The 8,891-nt window shown below is 36.9% G+C and overlaps 1 protein-coding gene and 1 pseudogene across 1 annotated transcript in view; both read right to left on the bottom strand.

The window, feature by feature from the left end:
• The window catches only part of SENP1 (SUMO1/sentrin specific peptidase 1), a 92,969-nt gene that overhangs the window by 68,049 nt on the left and 16,029 nt on the right, over window positions 1–8,891 (bottom strand). The window contains exons 5-6 of the mRNA XM_006888226.1: window positions 8,804–8,888; window positions 2,688–2,847 (exon numbers count right to left, since the gene is read on the bottom strand). Of these exons, the coding sequence (XP_006888288.1) occupies window positions 2,688–2,847; window positions 8,804–8,888 (245 nt within the window). The remainder of the gene's footprint in view (window positions 1–2,687; window positions 2,848–8,803; window positions 8,889–8,891) is intronic.
• LOC102846387 lies at window positions 221–2,159 on the bottom strand (annotated as a pseudogene).

The raw sequence follows: 8,891 nt of genomic DNA, 5'->3' as shown, positions 1-8,891 counted from the left end.
AAATTAATAAAATATAATTATAGGGAAAAAAAAACAACAGGAGAAAAAAAAAATAAAGTGCAATGTTAATTCTTTTCCCTATGCACATTCCATACTGAAGTATTGAGAATGCCCAGAAATTTAGTCTAGCAGTTTAGACTTTTCAACTGCAGTGTGCTACAAATTTGGGTCCTTCAAAATTTAACTGCAGGACAATGACTGCTAAAGTATGCAGACTGGTTTAGTCAACCTCTTCAATGGTGGGTCCAGAAGAGGTGCCACCAGATGGAGGAGCTCCACCATCAGGGAAGCCGCCAGACATGCCTCCCGGCATGCCTCCAGCACTCTGGTACAGCTTCGTGATGATGGGGTTGCAGACCTTCTCTAGTTCCTTCTGCTGATGCTCAAATTCCTCCTTTTCTGCAGTCTGATTCTTATCAAGCCAGCTGATAATTTCATTGCACTTGTCAACGATCTTCTGCTTGTCCTCGTCATTGATCTTGCCTTGAAGGTTTTCATCTTCAACTGTTGCTTTCATATTAAATGCATAAGACTCAAGGGAATTCTTAGAAGACACCTTCTCTCTTTGCTTCTCATATTCAGCTTTGTACTTCTCAGCCTCCTGGACCATTCATTCAATGTTTTCCTTACTCAAGCGCCCCTTATCATTGGTGATGACAATCTTGTTTTCTTTCCCAGTGCTCTTGTCAACAGCAGAAACATTAAGGATACCATTGGCATCAGTATCAAATGTGACTTCAATCTGAGGAACACCACGAGGTGTAGGTAGTATCCCAGTGAGCTCAAACTTGCCAAGCAGGTTGTTATCTTTGGTCATGGCATGCTCACCTTCATAGACCTGAATGAGTACACCAGGCTGGTTGTCAAGAGTAGGTTGTGAAGGTCTGTGTCTGCTTGGTAGGAATGGTTGTATTCCGCTTGATGAGGACAGTCATGACTCCACCAGCAGTTTTAATACCAAGGGAAAGTGGAGTGACATCCAGGAGCAGCAAATCTTGAACATTTTCAGATTTGTCTCCAGAGAGAATGGCTGCCTGTACAGCTGCACCATAAGCAACAGTCTCATCTGGGTTGATGCTCTTGTTCAACTCCTTTCCATTGAAGAAATCCTGAAGAAGCTTCTGAATCTTGGGAATTCTGGTAGAACCACCCACCAGGACAATATCATGCATCTGTGACTTGTCTAGCTTGGCATCCCTCAGAGCTTCTCCACAGGGTCCAGAGTGCCACGGAAAAGATCAGTATTCAATTCTTCAAAGCGGGCTCGGGTAATGGAAGTATAGAAGTCGATTCCCTAATACAGAGAATCTATCTCAATACTGGCCTGGGTGCTGGAAGAGAGTGTGCGCTTTGCATGCTCACAAGCAGTGTGGAGGCGTCTTACAGCCCTCGTTTTCACTGATGTCTTTCTTATGCTTGTGCTTGAACTCTGCAATGAAATGGTTGACGATTCAGTTGTCAAAGTTTTCTCCACCCAAGTGGGTGTCTCCAGCAGTAGACTTGACCTCAAATATCCCATCTTCAATAGTGAGGACTGACACATCAAAAGTGCCACCTCCTAAGTCAAAAATCAGCACATTCCTTTCAGCACCAACCTTTTTTTCTAAACCATAAGCAACAGCAGCAGCAGTTGGCTCACTGATGATTCGGAGTACACTGAGGCCAGCAATGGTTCCAGTATCTTTGGTAGCCTGGTGCTGAGAGTCACTGAAGTAGGCTGGTACTGTGACAACAGCATTGGTAACAGTCTTCCCAAGGTAGGCTTCTGCAATTTCCTTCATCTTTGTGAGAACCACAGAGGACACCTCCTCTGGATAGAAACTTTTGGTCTCTCCTTTATATTCTACTTGGACCTTGGGCCTGCCTGCATCATTCACCACCATGAAGGGCCAGTGTTTCATATCAGACTGCACAACAGCATCATCAAATCTTCGTCCAATGAAACGTTTGGCATCGAATACTGTGTTAGTAGGATTCATTGCAACTTGATTCTTTGCCACATCGCCAATCAATCGTCTGGTATCGGTAAATGTGACACAGCTTGGGGTGGCCCAGTTGCCTGGATCATTTGCAATGATCTCCACTTTCCTATGCTGGAAGACCCCTACACAGGAGTAGGTGGTACCAAGATCAATGCCAACCGCAGGGCCCTTGGACATGGTTGCTTAGTGCAGGTCCCAGGTGGTGGAAGGGAAGAACCATACCTCAAGGCTGCCGTAGCGCTAAATGAGCCAGACTATTCTTTAGGAATAGCAGAAGCAGCCAGAAAAAAGATAAGGACTGTACAACTTGTTTGGTGATGATAAAATGGAAGAACATGTGAGAGCCTGTAAAAAAGTGGTAGTTTCTTTGCTACAGAAGTAGTAGAGGCTGACCTGGATTTTCATCTTAAAATTCACAATAGCCATATTGATCCTAAAAAGTTCCAAGAAAAGCATAAAGATTCTCTTCTAAACTCTTTTCCTCTGAAAAGATTTGGCTATGCACAAAATTTGATATAATTACAATAAAGCTTTTTCAAAAAGTACTAAGTCATCTAAATGTTAAACTTTAAGATGGATTTAGAATACTGTTATGGTTTAAGGCTCAAAAACTGTGTTCTTTTAAAATGTCAATGTAATAACAATTTTATAGTTAACGTTCTCTTATATCTGAAGATACATTTGTGAAGCAGGCAGACAACCTACCTTGAAGTCTTTCGAGGTTCAAGGAACAAACTCCGACTGTTTCTTGATTTCTGTAAAGTTGAGCCCGATGCTGGAGTGGAATTTCTCCACTGGCCATTTGCACTCTGGCCAAGGGTTCTTAAATTGCCCAAGCCAAGAAAACTGTCAGAGGAAGGGTTATCTAAAAGAATGAAAGTTTGAATAAATTAAACAAATACCTATAGCTGGTGCCTCATATGACTGTAACCATGTCCAATATTGTATTCCAAAGTAATGTGGCATGTCATCATGTCCCTCATGGAAGAAAGATTCCAGTCTCAACTGCCAATAAAGTCTGCAGTAAGGAACTTCTACAAACTATAACTGATTCAGCCATACTAACCTGAAAATTGATGAAGGAGCTGAATCCTGCCACAGCCATGTGCCTTATCTGCATCAATGTGACTCCGTGGTGTCCACCAAAAGTCAACATTTTACCCCAACTATATCTTGCAAGCACTCCCAGGCCTGGGCCTGAAAGAAGGTAGGCCAGACCAGTAAGAAACCAAGTGGAGGGCCAAGGAGAATTTAAATAAACAACAGTTACAGCTTAATAAGCAGCTGGTGTCACTTTCTTTTCATTAGATAATATGTTCAGGACTCTAGGGCTCTCTAAGAGCACAGGAAGCCTAATTGCTGCTTATTCTGTTTTGTTAATGGCAGGCATAAACCATCTTATGCATCTGATTCTGGTATGATAAACTTGGACACTTAATTCCACAGTTATCAGATTTATCAATATTCTGATGCTTGTTACTGCAATCAGACTAAGGATTATTTATTATTTGACTCTCTTGATATGATGATTTACAAGCTGAGGCAAAAAAAATTCCTTGAGGTTTCAGGTAGGAGTGGTAAAAAAATTATATACTCTCTTCATTAGCAGAATCAGGCAATTTAAAATAGTTCCTTCAAAATAGCTTCAGACATCAGGCTATGAAACTGTGAGGAACTGCCACAGAAAAACAGGCTTGATCCTCTAACTGCTGAACCTTTAATGCTGACATCATTTTGAAAATCTTTTCTCAAAACACATTATCATCCAAGTTTCCACAGCATTGTGCATTTATGTTACTTAATAGACTTAAACTATCTTTTGAGTCTCAATCTAAAAAGTAAGGTGGCCTACAGTAATATGCTTTGTACTGTGTTTCTAAGTTGGTTAACCTATCAGGATTCAGGGATAATAAAGGGGGAAAAAACAGTTGGAGATAATGATAATACAAACTGATTCACCAGTGGATAAATCTAGTTTAATAATTAAATTTATTGTAAAAATGAATAATAACTTTTTTCTTTCCAAGCAGTAACTATATTTAGCATCTATCACTATTATTTTAAGGATAAAGACTTAAGCTAATGAAAATTAATCTCATTAAAAGACTAGAAATATTTTTCTTTAAATGAAAAGACAGTATAAATCTTTGTCTTACTCTTTTCCCAAAAAAATTTATTAGGAAATTAACTACCTAGAAATACCTGAGGAATAAGTCTATCAAGAAATTGCATTTATCCTGGCCAAGTATAAAATTTGAGACTAATAAAAAATTAGAGTAACCTCAACGGTCTATGGCAGGTTTCTTGAAAAGGAAAAAGTATGAGATTAATTACCTTACCCAGGATCAATAGAGGGCTGCACATACTTTTCCTTTTTTAAACTGAAATTTTCTCATTCTTAAATTATGAAGATTACAAATGCCACAAAAAATATTATTTATTATGTGTACATACACACACATGAAAGAAATACAACAAAAAGTTATGTCAACCAAAACTGGTATTTTTCTACTTTTCTATCCTTTCTGTAAGAAGTAGGCAGCATTTTTATGAGTATATTAAAAAACTTTGCTCAAAAAGAACAAGTCAGGTAGTTACTTACTACAAAAGTATTAGTTGTTCATGTTAAGATTTGTTTCAAACTTTAGTAACAGAATGCCTGAAATTATCTTTGCAACTAAGTGCCAGATTCACAGTCAAATTTAACATATTTTCCAAAATATGCCACTGATGATTCTAAGCATGAGTAAAATTATTTCTTTTCATCTTAAGCTTGTTTTCTCATCTTAACAAGGATTTTAATTTTTTTTTTCCATTGTGCTCTCAAGGTCTTAAAATCTAACTACAACTAAGTTATTGAAATGAAAACATCATATTTTCTGTGTTTTATAAGGAACTTTTAAAAAATAAAGTCAGTGCCTTTAATAGTCTAGTTATCATATAAATATGAATTAAGCAGCATATTTTTAAAACTTTTAATCTGGAGAGGCAGATCCAGTAAAGCAGTTTACAGGAAACCTAAGAATCTCCACATCTTGGGTGTAAGGTCTGGAACTTTCCTGAATTCCCCATCATTTAGGTGGAGGAAAGGACTGCAGGGTGAGGAAAGAGATACCAACACAGATCAAGAGACCCAAATAGCTAAACTAGAGACCTACATTTGGCCAATTAAGAGATCAGGCACAGAGAAGCTGCTCAAAGAAATCAATGCAAGGATCGTTAGAAAAGACTATGTCTGAGAGAGGTAGCACAAAGTTTTATAGGACCTGAAGAGAACTGGCAAAGGAAAAAAGTTTTTTAAAAGCACAATGTAATCAAAGTCATAATTACACATGTAGAAATTATTGATTTCTTTTTTCCAAAGTATATTTGAAAAAAGTTTTTTTAAATTACATGTAAACAGTAAGATTTAATTAAGAATTTTAATAGAAGGAAAAATATATAGATCCCTGGCATTTACAGATTTAAAATTCTGACTGTTAGGGAACAACATTGATCAGGCTTACTTAATCAAGGAATAGAGGAAGTCTTGCAGAAAGACATCTGAATCCTCTCATAATAGATCTCCATTTTAACATGGCTTTATTCACTGGTGTAATTCTCTATCATTATACATGTATAGATAATAATTAGGGGAGCTCTTTTGGCCTCGTGGGAAGGAGCTGCACTGCCAACCCAAAAGCAGGTATTTGAATTTCACCTACTACTCCACAAGAAAGGCAATCTCCTCCCGGATGATTTATGGCTTCTGAACTCATACTCAGGTATGAGCTGATTCAAACTCCACAGCACAGAACAACAACAAATAATAACTATTAGAAAACAATTTTGTTTTTCTAAGAAATGACCTTCAAATAAGAGATAAAATATCAGTGAAAGATATGGCAATCAACTTCTCATAAATTGACAACTGAAAAAGTAGAAAGCCAAGAATCTGGTCAAATACTGTCATATTTGAAAACATAAAGATCTTATATACTCTACACTATATCCCTTTATGAATATCAAGTTGACTACAACTAACAACCACCCTATGAACAACAGATGTGAACTCTGCCCTATTCTGTACCATCCTCATTATTTGTCATGCTCAAGCCAATTACTCTAGTCGCTATTTCAATCCATTTCGAAAGAGAGGGTCTTCTCTGTCACTAACCCTCTAATTTTTCCAACACTGAGTATCAACAGACCACTGAAATTCAAAGGAATAAAAAATGATATGAATGTAAAACTTTAAACTCATATTTATAATAGCTAAAAATAGTGGTGGAGTACCTTAATCAAAGGGAAAGCAAAGCAGCAAATAAAGGCACAGGCTCAACCCAAATCAAAGAATACAGCTATGTTATTAAGTGAAATAAAAGGAATTTTGGAAAAATAACCTGGTATACTAAATGTAAACTTCCTAGTGTAGAACAGAACCTTGTGATCAAACATACTGATAATAAATATTATAAATAAATAGTATCATACTAGTTCATACAGATTTTTCCAAGAAATAAAGTCAGGTTAAGTTTTAACTACAATAAGATATGAAAAAAATGTTTTTAGAGTTTTAGGAATTTTTTCAAAAATTATGTGTATATTCAAATTTTGGAAGAAATTATGGGTGTATGTTTATATAGATTCTTAGAAATAGGAATATAATCCATAAAAGTAAAAAAGTAAAAACAAAAATGTTGTTGTTAAGTGCTGTCAAGTCATAGACAACTCACAGTGACCCTATGAACAAAAGACCTGGAGACCTGTATAACTTTCGTCCTTTCTCCACATTCATAAGGTATCCAGAGGCAAGTTATTACGGAAGTGGATGCCACTCCTGTTTCTCAGCTTGTTTTAATTGGGGAGGTCCACCAAACACTGTCCACCATGGGTAACCATTCTTGCATTGGACTCATCAGTGTCACAGTGTTCAGCTTCACAGCAACCACGAGTTACCTCTGTACAGCAAGTGGACAGACCAGGGTTATACAACCTAGAAGAGCGTTTCAGCAATAAGTATTAAAGGTAGGCCTGAGGGCTACAGAGTAGAGTCACCCACCTTTGGCTTGGGAGCAAGACTTTCTGTCCACTAGGCCAACAACTGATCTCTCTCTAGGCTGTTGTTGAAAATAGTGAGCTAGAAAAAAGATATTATGTACTGAATTATATAATGTGTACCAGGTAAAAATGTGTCGAGGACTCAAGAATTGAATAAAGTAAGTTGAACTATAATAAAGAATTTTTAATGCAACTGCTGTGATTATAATTAAGCAATCATTTTAAACTCAAACTAGGTACTGTTGTTGTTATATACCAGAGGGTCGGAACCAACCCATAGATTTTTCAGAGGCAGTTAATCACATGCAAGGAAATTGCCCTTTTCCCTTCAGAGCAGCTGGTGGCCTCCAACCACGTGCCTTTGGGTTTGCACCGTAGCTTCTTGTTACTGGGCCACTAGAGCTCTCTAAAACTAGGTACTACTTAACGGCATATCAATACATGAAATTAGAAACAAAGAGATGGAGTTCAAATAAAATATCACTAATCACTAATAATTCCACTGAGTACTCAATTGTCCTTTATGAATAATAATGAGCTATTAAACCATATTGCAAACTCTACACTCATAAAAAAGTTCCTTTCAATAATAATGGCAACTATTTTCCAAGAAGATGAATTTATTTTTCTATATAAATTATGTATATACTATGGAAGCCACTCCCCTCACCCTCAGGACAACAAATCCAGTTCCCAGGGTAGATATACACCACCCACTTAAATGACATGTAAATATACTAAAAGAGTATCATACTAACGTCTTTTTAGGGGTGGAGATCTCATCTTGTTGACAAAGAATCCTAAAGAAGCCAAATAACAATAATTATTACTTGCATTTCATTTTTATCGTCTCAATTTAGCTTTGTAAAAATCCCACAAAGGGTAAGTGCAATACTAGTGTACTAATATTCTTATTTCATGAGGAAATCAAGGCATGAAGAGTAAGAATATATGGGGAAAATCACTAATTATTCAAGGTACAAAAATTCCTATATATTCCTGAGTCATACTGCCAAGAAACTAACCAACAAAATTCTCTGTTTCTCAAAATAGAGGCAGAAGATTATTGAGGATTCAAGTTTAGGAAGCAAGAAGATAAATTAGGCAAGCCAGAGTTTAGAAATAGCCTATAGAATGCTGACTTCTGTCATCATGGACCACAAGCTGAACAGGCAAGCCCTTGAATATGCAAGCATGGCTGTGGCAGGTATTCGACAGAAACATGTTAACATTTCCTGCCCTGATGAAAGGACAAACTTTGGAAGGAATAAATTTTCAGGTTTTATGGTTTCAAGCAGAACAGAAACAGGCAAACTCTGTGTTTAAAATCAATGCTACGGGAGCTCTGGTGGCCTAGTGGCAAGAAGCTGCATTGCAATCTCAGAGGTATGTGGTTCAAATCCACCAGAGGCTCTGCTGGAGAAGAAGGGACAATCTCCTCTTGTACCAGTCAGATCTGATTTGACAGTACACACACAAACACACACACACAGACACACAAACAAATTCTTTACGTCACAACTTTAAAAGAAAGCCTTATTGCTTTTTACAATAACTTTTGACAAATAGGAAAATGAATTGTTAAATATATGGGGGGAAATTAATATTCAGTAGAAATTAGGTCAATATTTTATGGAAATCATACACATAAAAAGCTTATTAAAATGTTTTAGTGGAAAAAATACCATTTTGCTCTTGAGAATGCTTTTAGGTTTAGAGATGATAAAGACAAATAGGAATCTGAAAGGTATAATTTTTTGTTTCCAAGCAACGTGTCATACCTGAGTAATAATCTGTATTATAAGGTGCACTTCTTGTGGAACATGTCAATGATCCATCCAAATCTCCTTGCATGGAAGGTAAAATCTA

This window comes from Elephantulus edwardii, unplaced genomic scaffold (genome assembly GCF_000299155.1).
Source record: "Elephantulus edwardii isolate Elephantulus edwardi_28Jun2011 unplaced genomic scaffold, EleEdw1.0 scaffold00065, whole genome shotgun sequence".
Lineage (NCBI taxonomy): Eukaryota > Metazoa > Chordata > Mammalia > Macroscelidea > Macroscelididae > Elephantulus > Elephantulus edwardii.
The sequence above is the reverse complement of the archived record's forward strand: the minus strand, read 5'-3'. Positions and strand labels throughout refer to the sequence as shown.